The 22,333-nt window shown below is 34.0% G+C and overlaps 1 protein-coding gene across 2 annotated transcripts; it reads left to right on the top strand.

The window, feature by feature from the left end:
- Positions 1-2,742: 2,742 nt before the first annotated feature.
- On the top strand, positions 2,743-21,847 carry LOC113507224 (casein kinase I-like). Of its 2 annotated transcripts, none has more exons than XM_026890095.1 (9): positions 2,743-3,107; positions 6,502-6,608; positions 11,709-11,830; positions 12,897-13,091; positions 15,331-15,430; positions 16,278-16,380; positions 17,106-17,192; positions 17,476-17,652; positions 18,201-19,618. In XM_026890095.1, exons 1-9 carry the CDS (start codon positions 2,976-2,978, stop codon positions 18,303-18,305), a joined length of 1,128 nt encoding a protein of 375 aa, XP_026745896.1. In that variant the 5' UTR covers positions 2,743-2,975; the 3' UTR covers positions 18,306-19,618. The 2 variants fall into 2 exon arrangements, with proteins under 2 accessions (XP_026745896.1, XP_026745897.1); XM_026890096.1 differs by lacking the exon at positions 18,201-19,618 and adding an exon at positions 19,928-21,847 and having other exon boundaries at positions 2,745-3,107.
- The last annotated feature ends 486 nt before the right edge of the window (positions 21,848-22,333 follow it).

Raw genomic sequence — 22,333 nt, 5'->3', positions numbered from 1 at the left:
GTCCACAACATTAATATAATAATATGAATTATCAAAGTAAACAAATCACTTCAGCTACTAATTTAAACTAGTACATACGTGGAAACAATGTAGGTACCATCCCAGAGATTGAATAACAAATTCTTGAGAAATGGCAATGTTCCTCAGGTGTCGTCTTGTAACTTGAAACTCTACACAACTCTAATACAATATTTGTTTAGTAGGCACACTGGGTTATTCTTAAAGTAAAATGTAATGAACCAGTGTTTGAAGCCTTCTATCATTTTTTAAGTAAAAATATACAGTTTTGTTAGTATGGCCATACCTCTTTATACATAGTATATTAACTGTGGTAAAATATGTGATACTACAATATACTTCGCCATTTTATTTACTTCTTTTTTCTGTAACTTTTACAACATAAAATGTTATTTGTAGATATTTACAAGTAAAATTATGTGTCTTGTATGCAACACTATAGCAATGATCAGATCCTGATGCAACTGGTTGTTTTTAGAAGTTTGAATTCACCAGTGAGTCAGTTACAACTATAAAAAACAAACATTTATGCTTTTAGTGGCAATGTTATGCATATCTGGGGGCCTATCATAACCCAAAGTAGTGTGTATTATTGCAGTTGTGGAAGAGAGACGGTACTATGTACTGTGGTGTTTTCTTCTGCACTAATGTGAATTTAAGATGTGGTTGTACAAGGACTGTAGTTTGATAGCATTGCTATTAATATTGAGATGTTGATTTTCTGTCAACATGACTAAAGAAAATGTTGTAAATTAATTTAATATCAGGAAATAAACTGATACTTTTACTGATCATTTCTTGTAAAAAAAATTTTTTCTGTGATTAGTTGTAAGAAAACTGAGTAAACAGGATAAATAATTGAAATAATAGGAACTTAAAATTAACTGTTATTTTGTGGTAAAGGAATGTGGTCATTCTGTACATTCATAATTGTTTTTAATAACAAAGATTCTATGTGAGGCATTAATAGTCATTGATAAGATTTTTTTATGAATTTGATGAGGTGATCTGAAACAATTCAATGAAATGTTTCTTTAGACAAGTTGTTATTAAATTGAATTTGCACACATACATCAATTGGTTTATGCACAAATGTCTCAGTAATTGATAAAATATTATTCCCGATACTATACTATTTTTTAATAATAACTCCTATATTAAGGATTTTAATCTTTGTCATGGGGGTTTCACAAAAAATCTAATCACATGCAATGCATATGGCATGTCAAAGAAATATATTATCTACCTACAGTTTAAACTTGAATAAAAATGTATTAAGAAAGATTTGACATCTAATTAAATTGAATAATAGAGATTTGATCATATGAATCTATCAGCAATGATAGAGCTTTCCCATTTAGACATATATGTAGAGTTAAATCAACAAAATATTTATATTTTTCCCCCATTTAGTCATTATGTAAATTTAAGCTAATTTGAATCATGTTTTGTTAAAAACAATGAACTATAACTACAGTTGCACGGATAGCCGAGTGGTTGAGGTCATCACGCCAAACCCATTTTGCGCGACGTGTCGCGGGTTCGATCCCCGCGTAGGAGAAGCATTTGTGCGTTCCACGAATGCTTGTCGTGAGTCTGGGTGTCTTTGTGCATGTAAATTGTATGTTTGTGAAACCCCTCGCCACACAAGAATTAAATTCCTTAGTGTGGGACTCGTTGAAAAAAAGGAAAAGATAAAGGTTTCTATTTACATTGAGATGATACTCGTTGATTATTCCACCAATTTTACCAATTAATTTCTTTCAATAAATTGTTTTTATCTTTAATAATTACCTTTGTCTTGAAGAGTTGGTAGATATCTTTAAGGGATGTTTAGAATTGTCTTTTTATGATTAACCTATTATAACCCATAACTGTGTTTTAGGTTATAATTATGGTATAAAATCATTATTCCATCATTTATGCAATTTATTTTACGAATATTCTCCCAAACAAGTGCCTTCATGCCTCCCCTCCCTTTACACCGTAACTCCTCCCACCCTATTCAACCACCCACTCTCTCTATGTTGCTTTGTCCATTAATATTTGGTTCAAAAACTCTTTGTTTTACTTCTGATTTTCATTTATATATTTATAATATACTGATTATGCATACTTATAAGCAATCAATGTAATAATTAACACAGCCCATCATGGTCCACCATGGAACATAACTCCTCAATCCCCCAAGTGGCGCCACAATACATCTAGTAATATCAAGAGCACAGGGTTCTCATTAATAAAATACTACTAAAATAGTTGAAAAAATAAGATTATTTGGCATGTAGACACATCCAAGTGTACCATGAATACCTCATACCTCACTGGTCATATCCATCCTTAAAAAGATATTTCTTACTGCTAAGCTACAGATAAACGATTTTTAGGGATCTCTGAAGATACCTTTTCATTTGGGTAAACACTAAGTAATTCTATTCTAAACTTGAATTGCAAAAAAAAATAGTATTTTTTAAGTTTTCTAGAATCGAAAAATACATTTGCGATTAGTATTGTAAAAATTAAGGTTCAGTACAAAGTACCAAATACATGTGAGGACCAACACTTGAATATAACTTAGCTCGAATTTTTAATACAACTTTGATTTCTATTTCTTATTGTTATAAAAAACATTCATTAGAAATTGTTAACAATTATTTTTCCAAACAGGATAAATCGAGTTGAATCGAATGGCAACATCAACGCGTCTCAATTTGGTAGTCGAGTTGTTCTAAGAGCTGGCAACACTGCCATTGTGACGTCACATGAAATAGGCTGACGACACCTTTTTAGACTTCGTAATAAAATAATTTTCAGTGGTATTTCGTAGTGTTTCTATGGTTTATAGTGATTTTGAACAAACGTAAACTTTAAATTAACTCAGTGTTGTGTTAAAATTTCACTCGGTGCGATGGGCCACCAATAATTTTAGTGACAACGAGTGATGAAGGAAAAAGAAAATGGCTGCCTTCGAACGCATGTTGTTAACCCGAAAACATATAATGATAAATGACAGATACAACCTTATTCGCAAAATCGGCGGTGGCAGCTTTGGGGACATATTTTTAGCCATATACGTTAACGATGGAGAGGTAAATAAAGTTTCCAATATCGATTTTGGTACTGGTCAATTTTGAGGAACGATTGCTTGTGTCAAGACGGCCGTGTATTTCGGGGTTTTTGTTCTTGAAAATGGCGGTCTGGGCGTATATATTGATAATATAAAGGGCAGCATTCAATATAAACCTACCTTTAATTTTATGTCGCTAAATATTTCTCATGTAAAGGACGATTTACGTAATTAGGACACACTTGAAAATCCTACCCGTCAGTATTATATACGAGTAGTCAGATGTACAGATCTTATATTTAAGTTGTACATAACGTGATATTTTAGTGTTTACAGAACTGTAGTTCTGCAATATTCCTGTATAACAATGGCTTATGTGGCGATTGCGAAACTCCTTGGATGAGTTTCATATCGTGTACAAACTTGTAATGTGCGATCAAGGCACCAGCTGTGAGCTCTCTTTAATTAGATAATTGCCTATTACTTTGCACTTGGTAACTTTGATGCTTTGTTACATACATCAAATTTATTACTATCTACAAACATGTAAAAAACAATAAATTTGTTTGTAAATCTGTGTATAACACAACTTTCTATTTAAGTGATAAATTATGTTAAATTATGCTTGGTAATAAACCCAATTTCAAGTGATTAATATTCATAAAAATACAAATTCATACTAAATACAAATAAATAAATATTCTATTATAGTCTAAGTCATTGTCAGAAGACAGGTATTCACAAATACGACTCTTAAGAAATTGCTTAAAGATAAATTTGTATCCATGTAGGTAGCATATTATTATAAATTTAAATACTGTATCAAGGAGTTGATGACAAAATCTTTTCGTATTTTTTTCACAAATCTTCACTCTCAATGTCATAAGGTCTTGCATTTTAATAACAAAAGCAACAATAGTCATAATTTTTGATTATCAATAAAAAACATGTTATTAAGGAATCCCTGACATTGAAACAGTAATGCTCTTAGATTAGTATTTTTTATGTTAATATTGATCAAATAAGCTAAATAAGAAGTAGAAAGTACTTCTTTGGTGAAACTATAATTTGATGAGTCAGCTGAAATCCTTATCACAAATGTAAGATCACAAAACTTAACATTATATAAACAGTATTGTGTAAAAAGCTATTAATTATATAGGGTAAATCTAGACTATGTAACATTGTAGCATTCATTTTAACCTCTGCCCTGGAAGACATGAATATAATATATATTTACTTGCTCATAATGTAGTTATTTACTAGATGTATTTGTTTACCATTGTTTATTTATCTATTGGGATTGAAGTTCAGATAGATAGGCAATAGTTATGTTATTCTCAATGAGTTTGCATGCACTGTATATCAAACTAAATATACCCATACAAAAACATTCTCAGAATTCATCATTCATAGAAGCTAGATAATATACATATTTCGCTTTAACACCATTTCATCTTACCCACTTTCTTAATATCAAAATTATGCCATGTAACTTGACAAGGTATTAAAATATTTAGGTAACACATGAAAATATCAAAATTCAGAAGCTTGTTGATGTCAGTTTTGTAAATACTAGATAGACAATGTTTGTTTTTATAATAACATGTAAATTATGAAATAATATTTATTCATACAATACATATTCTGTTCATTATTTAATACAGACATGGTTATTTAAATAACTGTATTTATGAGATGCTTTTAACTTACTGGCCTTACTGCACACAAGTTTGAAAAGAAATGATAATATTTTAACATATAGAAGTGACGATTTTTTACTAAAACACAAGCTTGTTCAAGCCCCCAATATAAATATTATCGGTCTGGTTTTTTAATTATGCTTTTTAAATAATTCAGGTCACAGCCAAACTTAACTGTTAGTCTGTTACTCAGTAACACTGTTTTGTTTATAATATATTTGCACATATGTGGGTCAAAGTATTTAGCTGCATAGTTTCTCTACTGACTTATCTTGATCTGTTTGATAATTGGACCTTACACAACATTAATATACATTGTTGGTAATTTGAGCTTATCAATCATGATTGTCAAGAAGAGTAATTTTGGTCCACTTTCAATGTCTTGTACCCATCCATTGTGGGTGATATAAACATAGTAGCTTGTATTAAACTGTGTATTTTACTTTACCACATTATTGAGCACAATATTTCCATAATTATAATCAAGTACTCAAAATATAGTCATCAGTAACACATCCCTGGGTTTTTAAGATTTTATTAATTATCTTTCTGGTAACAACTGTCAAAGTTATTAATATGCTGGATTGAATATCCATCCATTTTCTCAATTTTTTTTCGCTGTTTTTTGCTGTTACTTGTTAACGAAAACTGGTTTGTTACATTTTCTGTGGACTAACTGAGAGTAACCTACTACTACTATTGTTTATTTCTGAGAGAAAGTAGACCATTAGCAGTAAAGACAGGCACACAGTAGAGAACCTACTGATTAACAGACACCAGGGATTTTAAAATGAAAACTAATGTGTACTTTTTGTTTTCTACCTTTGTTGTTGGTTTGTTAAAACTTAAAGGCACTTTTTAACATGCTTTATGTAAAATTAATTAACTAAAAACGCATGGGTATGTTGAGGTGTTTATCATGTACAGTTAAAGTACAAACTTGCTCTCTGACTAACTGCATGAAATGCTCAAATAAACAAAGTCACCCACCTACATTTAAAACGAATACAACATTAAAAGCTTTCTCGAATCGGCAATGAATACTTATCAAGTCCTAATACTAACTCCTATAACACAAAACCTATTTAATTTAAAGACTTAATCACTAATCGAAAACCGCACTCTCCCGTACCGTCGCGAGAAAGCCCGGATGTTCATTATGAATTGTGTAATGCCGTGACAGGTGGTAGACGGTGGTGCCATATTGTTATATATACATGAAAATGATAAACATATGTACGAAAGCAGTATAGAACTTCAGATGTCTCGAACTGCACTGCATTCTGCTCTGCACAGAGCTTGACGCATAGCAACAATGTTGTTAGGATATTGTTTTCGTAATCAGCCAATGAGAACATTTTTTATGTTCAAATTTATGTTACAATCATTTTTAAGCTTTGCTGAATCATGTTCGTGAATGTTTTGTTCTGCCTTTTTAATTGTCTATTTAAGCCAGATTTTTTTGGACTGTTAAGATTAATCTGTGGAGAAATGCCTCTAAAAAATCTTTAACGTCTGTTAATTTGTATATTATTTTTCAAAAATCTCGATTTGAAAATTCCTCCTGATTAGTCAATCATTGAAACAGTATTATATTAGTTTCTGATCGTCATTCCTTAATTTTAACCATACCGCTATTTTGTCTTCTGATTATTTTAATAGCAATGATACTGTGTGTGATTATTCCTCATGTTTATTATGCTTTTGTTGTAGGAGGTAGCAGTGAAGATAGAATCTATAAAGGCGCGACACCCACAACTTCTCTATGAAAGCCGAGTGTATAAGATGCTCCAAGGGGGCATCGGCATACCACACATAAGGTAAGTATCTATCTTCCAAAAAATTTAGTACTACTTAATTTGTTATAAAAAATCGATTTAAAAAAACCAGTTAGATGCGATGCTCTTGTGTTTTTGGGTGTAACAATCACGGGTACTGATAGCATATTGAGATATGGCAATTACGGCAAATGACAACTTACAAATAAAATTGATATTAAAGAATCCCCGCAGTGCCTTCCACATAACTAATGTTTCTTGGCAGGCGGATAGAAACATACAATAAAGTTATATATAAAGGATCCGGTTTTTTCCTTTAAAGTTCAGAATCCCTATGACAAACTTTCCTTTCAACAATAGATTGAAAAAAATAATAATTGAAAACTAAGTAATGATATACTCAGACGGAAGTGAACAAACAAGGCATAATACCACACTGTCACCTCTAATTAGTTCACAAAAGATAAGTTACTATAAATAACCCTACGAACACGGTGCACAGCTAAGTGTCAGCGGTAACTATCAGTTAAATACGTACAAACGTACGGTAGGACGCGGCGAACCGTAACGTTCGCAACTGTATTTTGTTGTCGAACTCCTGTTTGAACGATCATACCTGAAATGATTCTCATCGATATCTTTAGAGCCCATACGAAGTATTGTAGTTAATATTTCAGAAAAGAATAACTGAAAACATTATATTTTCTAAAATTTCTGTAACCTGAATGCCATGCGTCGCTTTTGGTGCAAAGTAAGCGCTATTTATTTAGTTCACAAAATTAAAAAAGGCTAGAACTTCCGAAAACCGTTAAAGAGCCCACCGAAACAAGTTGCGAGGCTTTTTATGAGAGACAGGCATGAACATGTTCGATGTTTTAAATGGAAACTATTAATCATTGTCACAGTAACTTATTTTAACCTATTAATTATCCATTCATCATACCTTTAACACCTTTAATCGTCAAATTACTGTCACATCCATCACGTCAATTAGTTTCTCATCTAATTAAATATTCTTCACCATAGGCAACAAGTCCTTGATTCAATTGAGGTCCTACGGCGCAAAATCAAATAGAAGTCTGACCTCAATTCAATGTTAAATCGTTACAAGGTTTATCAGATTTCGATATAGGTATAACAACCGTTGTATATAAGTTTATAAACTAAAGCCATAGAAAGCGGGTTAGCTAACTTGCAATTTCGTGTTACATGCGCGAATACGATTTATGTGGCTTCGGCAACCATTTTGATGTCGAAGTTTAAAAATTTTCCTTCTAAGTTTTCTTTGTGAGGGCAAAGTGTATTGTATTAGGAAAAAACTTTGTTGTGAATTTGGCAATGTCGAAATCATACCTAATATTTTAGGGTGCGTTGTTAAATTTCGTCGAAATACAATTTCAAAGAAGCTGCTGTCCACAGCTCCAAGCTTCGTAATGAGATTTTTTTGTGAATAAAGATAATGAAACCAGTTTGTGCACCTGGTTGTTGCACCGGGTATAACGGTATTCAATTCAAACACATTAAATACTATCTTTGTTGTCTGTCGCTTGGTTACCGTGGTTATGAATGTAAAACATACGTTCGTCATTTCGTTCATCATATCGGGCAAACCACGCGACTACTAGGGCTTTCTAGGTATAACGTACTTTAATTTATTTCTAAAAAGCCACACAAGGCCAAGGTTATAACGGAAAAATTACCACGCCCCAATCAACGACCATAGTTTTATAGTTTGTTATCGTAACTATTATAAATAGAATTTAGTAATGGATTATGCGTCAATAATATTGTTTTAGATGGTAATTTAGGTTATGGTCCCTGAACCTTAAATATTAATTAACTTGTAAACAAAACATGTACGCTTGAAAACCTACATACCAAAGTGTGGACCCATTAGGCCATAGTTTCTATGTCATTGACGTAAAATACGCAACAACTATCAATAAGCATAGTTAGGACAACTAAAGAAGCGTGGGTAACTATTGTACTGATAGAACGACCTACTAACGTTAAAGAATACGTTTCGCAATTAAAAAACTTTAGAAATAACTAGATTTGTTTGCAACATTCCTCGTCGATGTTAAGGTTAACTCCCAATTGACGTTCTTTACGATGACGAAGTGAATCACGAGCTTAATATTTAGCGATAACATTGGTCAAGGTACCCTATTTATACTTACCACATTCTTTTCCACAAAAAAAGTTTAATATACACGCGTTTCTACAAGAACAAATTGTACAGCGCGAAACAACTGCGAAATTCAGCGACAGACGTTCAGAATGAATAGATACATTAATAACATCCTACATTGTTCAGATATACTTGACATATTTTTTGACGGTCATCATTTTACACATAATATAAAATCTCATTTTTTGAAGGCCAATTTCGCTATATCATTATCTTGTAACTCAAAGTGATGTGTTACAAGGGTCAAATAAAATATACGTTCATTCATTGTCAGATTGTTAGCTAGCTAGTTCAATGCAGACTATTATTTCGTTTGAACATGAGTATAACCTTCAGATGTAATGTTGCTTTGAGACACGACTGGTCTAGTCTGCCTACACGCTCTCGCATTTCGTCTTACTATGGATATCTTTTGCATTCGATTGCTTCTGTGACCTCTCAGTTTAATGTATGATTGTTAGGACCTAATCGAATTCTAGTCCTCTCATAATTCCCTTTATTTATATGTTACCCAAACCAAAACACATATTTTGTCATCATTGGCCTAGCCTTTTCCCAACTATGTTGGGGTCGGCTACCAGTCCAACCGGTTTCAGCTAAGTACCAGTGTTTTACCAAGGAGCGACTGCCTATCTGACCTCCTCAACCTCAAGTTAACTGGGCAACACGAAACCCCTTGGTTAGACTGGCTGTCAGACTTTTTCAAGCTTCTGACTACCTCTAACGACTGTCAAAGATGTAGGAATAACAGCCAGGACCCACAATTTAACGTGCCTTCCGAAACACGGAGGAACTCGTTATGACAAAGATGGTCACCCGTCTACGGACGAACCGCGTCAAGCATAGCTTAACCTGTGATCGAATCACTTATGCGGTTATAGCTTAGCCACGAGCTCCTCTTTTTTGCTATATCGATATTACACCGAAAGATATGGATCACAAGTGTAGAAAAACCGACAAGTTCCGCGAATGATAATCACGACAACACCTACATTTTATTTTTCAAAGACAGCTGCTAAACAAAATTCCTATCGTCATAAATTAAACCCGCCTTACTCTGATCACGTTTTCGGTTCTATTCTGTCAGCCCTAAATTGCAAATGGCTTGACCATCTGACAGCTCATATTCGAGGTTTCGTAAATCTTAATGGTATAACGTTTAGATGGAAATATTTTCGTCTTTACCTCCACGCGTCAGACGTCCACAGCGATCGAATTTTATAGATATGTACTTGGATTTATAGCATACGAATTATTTAGGTTGTCCGCTTCCTATACGAAGCACTTCCTTAATAAAAACAATAATTTATGCAGCTTCGGCTTCCGATTTAGTACAAGTAATTTAATTATGGTACTTTGGGTGCCTTGTACGATTTTTATAAATTTGTTTCTTATAACAGTTACCGGTTGACTTATTCATAAGTGTAATACATAAATATCAATTAATTAAAGGATATGTTCTTGTTACCTAGTTCTATCATTAATACTTTTATCGTCTAGGTCGCGCTAATTGAAGCCGCATCGTAAATTAGAATTGTTTTTACAAATTGTGGCTTAAAACATTTTCAGTGTTCGATAAAACATATTTATTAATTTTTATGGATTAATATTATTTGTAATAATTTGTATAATTACACAAACCAAAATTATATTTTTAGTCCTGGAAGAAAAATCTAAACTAATGCCAACTTTCTACTTTCGTAGTTAAAAAAAATGTCTAACTTAACTGGCGTGCCTATACAACAGACACAAAGCCTAAAATAACCGCATTGTCCGCAGAGAAAAGTTTTTACATTCGCCAAAACGTTGGTTACGCGTCGCGGCGCCGCGTAATACTCACCGTGAAATTGTGTTGTAGCAATCTAATGTACAGCTCTTGTTGAATGTTCATATAACCTGGGATCATGAAACTGAAAACAGTTTCAATATTACTTCGTATTTTTATGTGATTATTACAGATTAGATTGCTATATATAAAACGAAATAAATGATGAAATATGTCATAGGTATATCTAAAGAAATCCTAAATTGTTATTTTATACCATAAATATTACAATTTGGAAATAAATCTATCTTCATGACGACACGAGAAAAGAAGCGCCACCTATTAGTTAAGATAGCTGTCAATCTATCCAAAAAACCGGCGCAAATGACTGGCTTTAAGATCAGACTATTGTTGGTTGCGTAACTAACATTTGCAGGTTTCTAAGTATACTTTCATATCTGACTTTTACGTGAATGCTGTGCGAGTTATTATAGTTCACCTGTCTATTGATCCTTAAGGTGTAGGATGTGCTAAAAATATCCATAAAATCGTAAGTATTATTATAACCTTGACTCGTCCTTTGTTATTCATGAAATACGCTAATGTTTTTATGAATAACAGGCACATTTTAAGGAAATTTACCAGACGTTTAACATTGCTAAACATTACTACGCCTCTGTTCACGTGTTTTCAATATAAGCGAATATACGTTTATAAATAAACATACAATTGTTCACATGAGCGAGTGACATCGCGCTGTAGCGAGCTGCGTTCAGAGAAAGTTCAGGTATTAGGTATAAGGCCATTGTGTTATATCATAATACTCCTTAGCAATATTGAGCGCCTGAAACGCTAGAGCATCTAAAATAATGTTAATAGGATTGTTTTTGTTATTGTGCGTTTGTCTTGCCTTGTCTTCCTAGATCCATTTTTAATAATAGTGATTTGTAATTCTATACGATATTTTCATAGCTCTATACTTACTGAAACACAATAATGTCATAAAACCTCGTCATACGCTTGAGGATAACTAATTACGATTGTGTTGTCAAAATAAACTATTTAATCGTCCTAACCAATACACTAATCGACAAGATATATTATATCTCTATAAACACCAGAGGCCAAGAACTTTTGTATGTGACACACAACATAGTCAGCTCATTACCGAGTCTGTTTGTTCCAGATGGTACGGCTACGAGAAGGACCACAACATCCTGGTGATGGACCTGCTAGGTCCCTCACTGGAGGACCTCTTCAACTTCTGCTCGCGCCAGTTCACGATCAAGACTGTTCTCATGCTGGCAGGTCTGTATTTTTGCCCCACTTGCATTAATATCTGAATTTTGGAAGGGTCGACTGCGGATTGTTACGCTTCTACTAAAACTGGCGTCCATTGTTGGGTAAAAAGTATAGATTTATCATTTATTTAACCATTGGTAAGAAAATTAATCGTTAACTGTTGTTTTTTTTACAGTATAAAAAAAATTCATTGTAAATTTTGTCATAAGAAAATGATGAATTATCAATAAGTTGTTAGACGAAAATAGACAATACGCTAATTTAAGGTTTTCGATGATCACTTATTTCTTATCATGAGCAACCCATGTTCATTATTGTCACAATAATAATAATAACTATTTATTTTACTAAAAGTCGCTTTTGTTAGATATAATTCCCGATTTTGATGGTTTAGACAATAACTTTCAATTTCAACTCAAGTATTAACCAGTTTTACCGCCTACTCATTTCCTCTATTATTTATTTATACGCACAAATCGGAACACCAAGGTAACATCATTTTGCCTTCATTGTTTACATGTAGTAACATTTGGGGCTGTTCATTTTGCTGCCGTTGTAATGATGTATTTATTTACTGCATACTATCATAGTCTTAATAATTATTTTCTCTATAGAAATATGAACAAATCCAAATGTTACCTTATTTTTGCGTTATTCTGATATGAATTGAATGTAAAACAGTTTATATCGTTTACAAAACGAATACATGTTGCATTGAAAATGCAAACTCATGTTTTAAGTATATCTCAATCTGCTATTGTCTATCACCATCTAGAAGAGTTGACTTTTTTTTCGTTTTACTTGTGAAACAAAAAGTAAAGAGTAAATAAGGTCAATGGAAGTGGTGGATATTCGATTTATTTGTTTGTATAGATTTCTTAAGTCATTTCGCAAGACCTTTTGTTTTTTTTACAGAACCCAAATGTGCAAGTGTTTATTCAACTTTATTTTGAAACATTGAATATATCCTCATTTTATAAAAAAGTTACGAATATGGTGTCTAATGGCGAGTCGAACTCTCATTCCATAACGTAACATAACAATATGTAATGGACTAATTAATTGTACACAGATCAAATGCTGGGTCGCGTGGAGTTTATCCACTGCAAGTGTTTCATCCACCGCGATATAAAGCCGGACAACTTCCTGATGGGCATCGGGCGCCATTGCAACAAGCTCTACATGATCGACTTCGGCCTCGCCAAGAAATACAGGGACCTGCGCACGCGCACCCACATCACCTACCGCGAGGATAAGAATCTAACCGGTCAGTATTATAATTAAATCACTATCTAATAATTAAATTAAGTTCCTTCCCCCTCATACTTCTGCCGTGCCCGACAGAGTTCAATATTTTTGCTATTTTCATTTGTATAAATAAGTATTAAACAGTAACTACCATTGTACGATTTTGGTATCGTTAGTTTTTCAGAAGCGCTTCTGTGATCTTAGTAAATCTCACTTTTTCTTCTTAGTTTTATCGTAATAAACAGTGATAAGGTTAAATATACATATTTTACTAATTTTGTTTTTGTCCAATTTAATGTATTTTAAGGTAACACAACCGCAAAAGACGTTAAAGCTAAAGACTGGTCGTTAGATAATTTTATTTTCAGCGCGTACCAATAACCCAGCATTAATTATGCCTGTATGTATTGAATCTATTGTCACCATTTGTCTAAAAAAATACTTAACGGCTGTTTGATGAATTTCGGCAGTTTTAATGTCTGTCTAAGATTAGCGCCGCCAACAATAATTACAATATCACTAACAATGTTTCTCAAGGTTACCATTATTTAAGTCAAGTATTTAGGTCGAGTTTTATTTCGTTAATAACGATTCGCTAGACTGATGATACGTACAATAATTACTGTGTTATGGTATCTTACAACACATTTACCTCAACGTATAAAAACTGTACTATTTATTAAAGCAGTGCGATGTATGCTTTTGTTTATATTAAAAGTTATTGTAATAATGAATCTAACAAATTATGAGGTTAATTTAATAGTTTCCTTTGTTACAGTACGAACAATGATTCTATTAATAAACCAATGCTAATATCGTTATAAGAGTCTATATTAAATAGCGTATCCAAGAACACAAAACATCAGTTGTTTGTTTTTAATAGAATATGTAACGTTAAATAAATATTCATAGTAACTGAATCTTACTACGGATATTATCAAAACAGCAGAAACAAGGAGCCTTTTACACGCGATGCGATAAATTATCATTTGTATGGCCAGCGAAGAAATGCATGAACATAGTCAGATTTTCAAAACACAAAATTGAATGGAATAGATGATTTTACTTAAAAAAAATAGGCTTGATTTAAGAACTATCGAATTTAATTTTGATCACCAATATTAAATCATAAGACAACGCAATATTCAATATTTTTTCAGTGAGCTTATTTCATTCCGTATCGAATCGTATCGTTCTTGCTGATTGTACCGATGGTTATTCTTACCTAAGCGAGTCCCTTGTGCCACTGTTTACAGAACGCGGCGTGAGTCATAAGGAGTGCTCGGTATTTCAGACATCCGCGTTTGCCCGCTCTTGCCCAACGATGGCTTACATAGATTATTGAAGACAAGTTTTATTGCTCTCGAAATATAGATAGTTCAAGGAATTTATATCCAAGATTCCACAGCCCTATGGCATTAAGTATAGGCCATTCGTATATGAAATTCACTTCATCTAAGTAAATGTGGGTAACTCAGCACAAAATTAGTGTGCTTCTCAAATACTCATGAGCAACGATTTATTGCGTAAATAAATAAATTAAAAGTCCAATGTGCTTAAATTACCAAATCGTTTATGAATAATTGTTTGATATTCATCATTTAGTTAGTAACTCTCCCTACAAGAACAGTCAACGCAGAAATAAAGAACTTCGACAAGAAAATTATTAGCAGAACAACCAATGCGTTTTAAGAACTGTTATCACGCATTGATAACATTATCATGAGGTAATAAACGTATCGGGTTTAATTATTTATATTATTAAAACTCTTATCATTTGACAAGATTCATGATATACTTGCAAATAAACACGACGGGATATTCGATAAAAATGACACATACAGCGCACGTTGTATTTATTTGTCAGTGACTAACCAATTGCAGTAATGTCTGTTGTTATGTAAGTTCTATGAAATATGGTATTATAGTTGCCTTAGACAGCTTATTGTAAGGTGTACAAATAACGCAAGAAAAGGAGTTATTGTTCTTGTAATATCTAACATCAACCTTTTCAAAGCTAAGTTAGCATCTAGTAGCTAAGTTTTATGATGTTTCATTTTATGGAAAGGTTTGTTACGTTACGTTAATACAAACTTTTATTCATCAACTATATTTATCGATACCCGTCTTTCAGCAGACAGACATTTACTACAAAATTTACGTGCAAATAGTCTAACAATTCACAATTTCGTTGAAAAAAAACACCAAAGCTTGATAGTAATTTGGATGTTTTCTAAATAAGAAATTGTTTGTGTCAGGCACGGCTCGGTACGCCTCGATAAACGCCCACCTCGGCATCGAGCAGTCGCGGCGGGACGACATGGAGTCTCTCGGATACGTACTTATGTATTTCAACAGGTAAGCGACCTTATTTCCTTATCTAGATGTAGTATTATGTATTCAAGTAGCTACCGCCGAATGTGAAATGACAAGCTGATGAGGGCTCTTCATCAAACTGTTATATCCTATTGACTCATGCTACAACGTGGTATAAGTTTCTACGGCCAGTACCAAAATAATGCCAAGTATATTGAAAGTACGAAAGATCTTATTGAATAGCCAGGAAAATAGCACGTGCCTTTGTAGGTGGTCTAACGATTTGATTGGACAGCATAATTAATTAGTAGTTTTTTAGCATTAAGTTATTCCGCTCGCTACTTTTTTACTTTGACGAAAAAATAGATAGCAGAAAAATAGATAAACGAAGTTCTTTCCAGAAAAATACATTTTCAATATGACACACAAACACGTGCGTGATACGCCTGTTAATAATGTGACGTCACGCATAGCTCCTGTTAAATTATCTACATCGGCTTTTATCGATTCTGTGTATATATTTCGATTCGTGGTAGTTCTGACTCACTAACTGTTATTTTAGATGGAAAAGTTTAGTATATAAGTACGGCACTCTATTTTCAATATTTGGTAAAGTTGATTATTGTAATATTGATTTATTAAAAAAAACTTTGTACTGTGTTAACTTGTATTTTGACATCCAATTTGAAGGGTTTAGCAATATTGTCTTCAATAAATCTTATACAGAGCAGTCTATGTACAGATTATTAGCAGAGTTGGTTACGTGACTCTTGTCACATGTATATGAATGACGAACAATCTACCATTCAACGGCCTAGTTTACTGTTACGTCAGTTGACCTACCTGATGATAAATATATGGATTTATAATCGTGACGATGTTTCAACAGAGGCTCGCTGCCATGGCAAGGGCTGAAGGCGATCACTAAGAAGCAAAAGTACGAGCGAATTAGTGAGAAAAAGATGTCCACGCCCGTTGAGGTGCTCTGTAAGGTGAGACAATTACACACCCCGTGCCAAGAGGCTTTCATTTGCATATGTAAGCAGTGCATGCCAGAATATCAAACATTCTGATGCATGTATGCAATACGACTAAACTATGGAATAGGAATCCGTATTGCAACCTCAAGGGATTTTTTGGTTTTCCGGTTATACTGTGAGTTAATTTAACTGTGAAAAATAATGAAAATATTATTATCAAAATAATATTTTTATTTAATATGCGCAGTAAATATAATTATGTATGGTTCCTACCGTCATTAAAAACCATTTAGCAGCTATAGTTATAACCAGGTGATGATTTTTATCATATTGTATTGCCGTGTTAAGATTATATTACGCTTATGATTATGACTTTAATAGCTTCGTGCTCAACATATCGTCAGAGGACTGCATAGGCGTGTGTGGTAATGGATTTGAACCATCGACCTCGCGAATAAGGCCGCCAATTTAACTCTTAGCTCTTTTGTTACATCACTAATAAACCAGAATTACTCTATCAAGGATTTAAATGAAATACTTCATAGGACTCTAAAACTCTTAAATTAATGTGCAGTTATAAAAGAGTATGGGTATTATTCATGCATTCTTTTGATGGAATGTTTTAATTGTCTCTATTAATTTCTACTCTCCCTTCAGACTTATGCATTTTGCGCAGTTGTATATTTTTTATTAAATTGTGTCAAACTACTATTTAAACGTATTAACTATTCATGCAGGGATTCCCGGCTGAGTTTGCGATGTATTTAAATTACACCCGCGGATTGACCTTCGACGAGGCTCCTGATTACATGTATCTGAGACAGGTGAGTCACATTAAGTTTTAGATCTAATTCAATTAAATATGCACACATCTGATTTTTGATGTTAGTGGGAATATAGTAAAGCTAAGCCTTACTAAAACGGACCTAACAGAATCGTAACTTAAACGAATCTTATAGTTACCAAAAATAACACTTTCTATAAGAAAGTACTTGAGACATTTTCATGTACAGAAGTAGAATTAAAAATCTGACCAGGCTTTTCGGAAACTTTGACCTTAACAGATTTAGTAAACAGTATTCTAAAGCATGGGTTACATTTGCGCAGCTGTTCCGCATCCTGTTCCGCACGATGAACTACCAGTACGACTACACGTTCGACTGGACGATCCTGCGGCAGCGCAAGCAGCACATGGAGGCCGGCGCCGCGCCCGCCGACCGCCGCTCGCCCTCCGTGCAGCGCCGCGCCCAGCAGCAGCCCTCGCAGCCGCCGCCTAACAACGAGGTACACGCACTGTGCTAGGGGATACTGCAGCCATACTCACTTGAGTATACTAATGGCTCAGGACAGCTCAATAGCATCGTTATGTCTCACGCATAACGAGATAATCTAAATAAGGAGATAATCTGGGCAAATTAGGTTGGAGTCATAATAACATGTTATGTTCATGATTTGTATGCATAAAACTCACTGCGTAAAAGAAGTTGTTAATTAAACGGGAAAAGTGTCTTGTGTGTAATTAATATTGGTGTAAATTACTTCAACAATGTACCGTTCATATATATTGTAACAAAAAACAACAGTTTCCCACGGTTTCCAAATTTTTACGCAGACCGTTTCCGGTTACAGCGTTTTACGATGAAATTATATCGGAATCCTACTTAAAATCCTTTGTATTTCATGCTATTACTAAAGTTTTACACACTTTCGAATATTTTCAACATGTACGTTTTCTCGTTAAACACTGAAGATAGTCTTCAGCCTAGCGAAAGGCGGAGTAGTCAGCTTTCCCCAACCTTCCTTTCCCTTCCTAACGCAAGCTCCTTCCCTAGGTGAAATCCGTGCACGCTACAAACGAATCAGCCGCCAACAAACAACCGGTGAAAGGTCACCAGTCCGTCAGTCAACTCAAGAAGAAGCTTACGGCGATATCATAAACGTCCCCCTTTATCCTTACACCTCTCGCTGTTGCCTGAATGTGCACCATATATTTCAGATAGGAACTACTACTAACAAATTTTTGTTTACACATTCTATTCCCCTATTGATTAGCCTATCTGTCGTCAATAGTGTTTTTTAAGCTTAATTACCTATTTTAGGAAGGCACGACTGTAGCGTATCGTGTTGTCTGTACTTTAGGTCTGTCTCTAAATATTAGTCAATTGAGGTTCATTGGCACTAGACAGCAGCTATTCTATTCACATTGTCGTTAACACTGTGTAAAATGTTACTAAAAGTTTGAAATCAGTGTATTGTGTTTATAAACATGTTATCGGGCAGTATTAGTGGAACTGTTTATTGATAAGTTGAACCATAGTAACAAATTGCGCAGTACACGTGACTTATATGACTCACGTAAAATGTCGCGTAACGCAATTAACTTTCCACTGAAATATATGATACTCACGAAGAATGAAAAATATTTTTATAATATAACGTCGTTAAAAATATGACATGTAAAATAAAATAATGTAAAATGAAATTCGAAAATTCGAGTTTACTTTCTTCAAGGAGTAGAATTAGAAGGATCGTCAGGATATCGAGGTGCATATTCATGTGACATGATGTAGTAAATTTTAGTAGACGCGCTAATTAGTTGTATACAAAATAAATGTTTGACAATCAAACCTTTATTTATTGCATTGAGGAACAGTATATATAGCACTTTACGTGAGTGGCAGTAGAGATGATGTACTTATTTTCACGCAGTTTTAGATATGTTATTATTATTAGCAGTGAAACTGATGGCCTCTAGCCCACTCGCGCCGTTGTCGCCACGGCGGATGATTTCGGAAACTCCTCTTTGTACAATCAAATTGTCGCGGTCCTTAGAACTGTTTACTTTATGGTATATTTGTGTACAACTGTGATTGAATGTAACTTTGTGTGTATGTGTGTGTTTTGTTCACTGTAAATTTTTACTTTATAAGGTTTAAAAACATTATTGATAGTATTAAATACATTCGTCAATTGTGTACAACCAGCAATTATTTTTCACAAGAACTTAATATTTTAGCACCATCATAGAGATGCTGACTGTACACAGTTGATTGCTACGATCTAAAATAAAAACTTTCGACTTAGCACTTCGCAAATTTTATATTTTTTAATTAATTGTCTAAAAAATTGTATAAATTATAAAATGAGTGTTGCCAACACTAAAAATACTGTAATGTGTGAAATAAGGTTCAACATAACGACAGGCTACATTGTGAATTTTGTATAATTTGAATAAAAAACCTTCAAGTAGTACAAGCGTATAATTTGTAGCAGCGCAGACGGAAGACGCGCGATTTTGCGGTAATTTTGCACTTTACTGTAGCTTTGTTCACATTTGTAGTTACGGTTGCGTATGACGAATACAGTACAATGTGCCTACGTATGATCTTGAACTCATCAGTAGTTGTAAATTATACTTGACTATTGAGGTATATAAATATTTCGACCAACTTTCTTTCGAAAATTTTTAGTGTCGAATCATTCGAAAAGTGTATTAAACTAGTTTTTTTTTATGTAAATGAATAGTACCAATACTAATTTTGTATTTTTTGTTCCGCAGTGAAAGAGATTACGACGTTCGGCAGCCCCGGGTGGACCGGCGAAGAAGAGAGCGCGATAGCATTAGTGTGTGTGCGTGCGTGTGTGTGTGTGCGTGTGCTCGGGATGCGAGACGCGCGCCGCGTGAGCAGCTCTCGGCGGCCGAACGCCTCAATGACAACGGACTTGCTTTGTTTCGATATAGAGGCCTTTCGTTAGCCACAGCCTATCTATAACTTCATACAGACGGTCACGCTGACTGCCTGCTACATTGTTACAAGACTCTGTTCGTCCAGGCCAGCGCGTTCTAATCTTAAATGCGTACGACATTTGACATTTTAACGGCGTTTAATTTATTGTGTTCGTCATGATGACGGTAGTAACCGCTGTATGAAATAGGTAGCTAAACTGTGGTCATGTTATCGAGAACCACCAACACAGTGAGTGGTACATATTATGATCTTTCTGTGTAAGCACAGATCTATTCGTCTTTTTTTAATGTATAATATTTAACTGTAAATTACATTACAGATGTTGATACAATTACACTAGGAAAATATTCATTAATAATTCAGTTTGTAGTTATGTAACTCAATGATTGTTTAGTTTTTGATGTTAGTTTTCTAATTAGCCTAGTGTTCACATATTCCTACGTCGGTTGTATTGCAATCTGTTCTCTGTACATTTGTGAATTGTGTTTGAAATACAGCCGGCGATACGGCGCGGTAAATGAATATTGGCTAGAATTGTTCATTAAATTTGCTGATTTCTAATGAATAATGTAGTGTAACAAACGTGAAAAAATGGTAAAAACTAAAAAAAAAGATACGAAACATGTGGTAGCAACTAAGTGAATTGATTCCCTGCCGTTTGAAACGCACCGTGTCAACTAAACGGACATAGATGTAAGGTTACTTTACTACATGGCTTTCATTTTGGCATATTTCACTTATAAATTGTAAATAGACATAGATAGGGCGCGTTTCAAGGGTACTCTGGTACGGCGGTATATCTTATTCGAAGATTATAAAATTGTAAATATATAAGCTAGTAAACTTGTTTTAATCACTACATATTTTTTTAAGAAAGCACTAATTGAATTTGATTTGTGGCGTATTGTGATACTGCGTGTAATGTATTGAACGGCGGTTTTTAGCGGGGATGGTCGCGAGAAATGCCACCTCGTCAGTAATACTGGCTCTACTTATAGCGCCGTATGTCATACAATGTGGACGGAACAGACGCTCTGGCTCAGGGCTCGTGGTGTTTCTCGCAGATTCCTGTTAAAAGCCCAACCGGGGCTGCGTTCTCTGGTTTTCTTTATTTATACACAAGACTACAGATCCGTGACTTGAATGTATTTCATTTGAGGTTATATCCTCAGTTTTTCTAATGAAAAACATTCCAGTGACTATTTAAACTGTATTGACAAGACTTACACGGAACCTCTTCAATAATATTCTAATTTTTATACAAGCTTCCTTTGCATATGATGTATTTATGAATGCTGAAGCAATATATCCCGTTAAAATAGAAAACTCAGTCGCATGTAGTCTCGGCCTGACACGCCGACGCCGTCTAAATATTTTTATAAACGATAACTGAACAATGCTTCCATAGTTTGAATGCTAGAAGTATCATAATACACCATGTTTTAATTATAAGACATAACTTTAAGTTTCCGGGAATGATTAGTGCGAGCGATGTGTGAGCGAACAAATGGAGACAAAATTGTATTAACTTTTAGTTCATCATGTATAGTTACAATGTTGGTATGCTTGACCACAGTGAGTGATAATATGGATCTCATTCCTTGCAAAATCTGTTTATTTCGAGACTCAGTAACACTGGTTCAGGACTAACAAGACACGGTATTTTGTCTCCAGTTGTGTGTATACTCAGTGTGTCAACACTCTATAAATTAATAAACAGTAATAAACTACTCGCTGGTTTTAGTCTATTTTTACCATCCTTTACAAATTTTTCATACGACTAGACAGTCGCTCTTTATAGTTCACATGCCAGATATATGGCATCTTTAACCTGTAAGAATTTATTCTACCTGCCTGGGAAAAAAAAATGAGTACACAAACACCGAAAGAAGAAACGCTATACATTTTACACTTTATTCAACATTGTCATATAACTTACAGTAAGTAACAATAAATTTTCACATAATCGTTATTAGCCCACACGGACTATTTACAGAACACCTAATCTAAGTCGTAACATTCGAGAAAAACACCGACTTGAACAGCATAACAAACAGGATAGGTACGTAGGTAATACTGTGATTAAATAACATTCAAGATATTAAATAATTTGCATCTTCTAAGTATCATAAATGCTTTCGACGTAATCAACCATCTTTGAACTGTGTTTTCCTGGAATGCTGAGTATTTTAAAATTAATTAAATATTGCGATATG

This window comes from Trichoplusia ni, unplaced genomic scaffold, assembly GCF_003590095.1.
Source record: "Trichoplusia ni isolate ovarian cell line Hi5 unplaced genomic scaffold, tn1 tig00001093, whole genome shotgun sequence".
Classification (NCBI taxonomy): Eukaryota; Metazoa; Arthropoda; class Insecta; order Lepidoptera; family Noctuidae; genus Trichoplusia; species Trichoplusia ni.
Note: the sequence above shows the minus strand (reverse complement) of the source record. Positions and strands in the feature narration are given on the sequence as shown.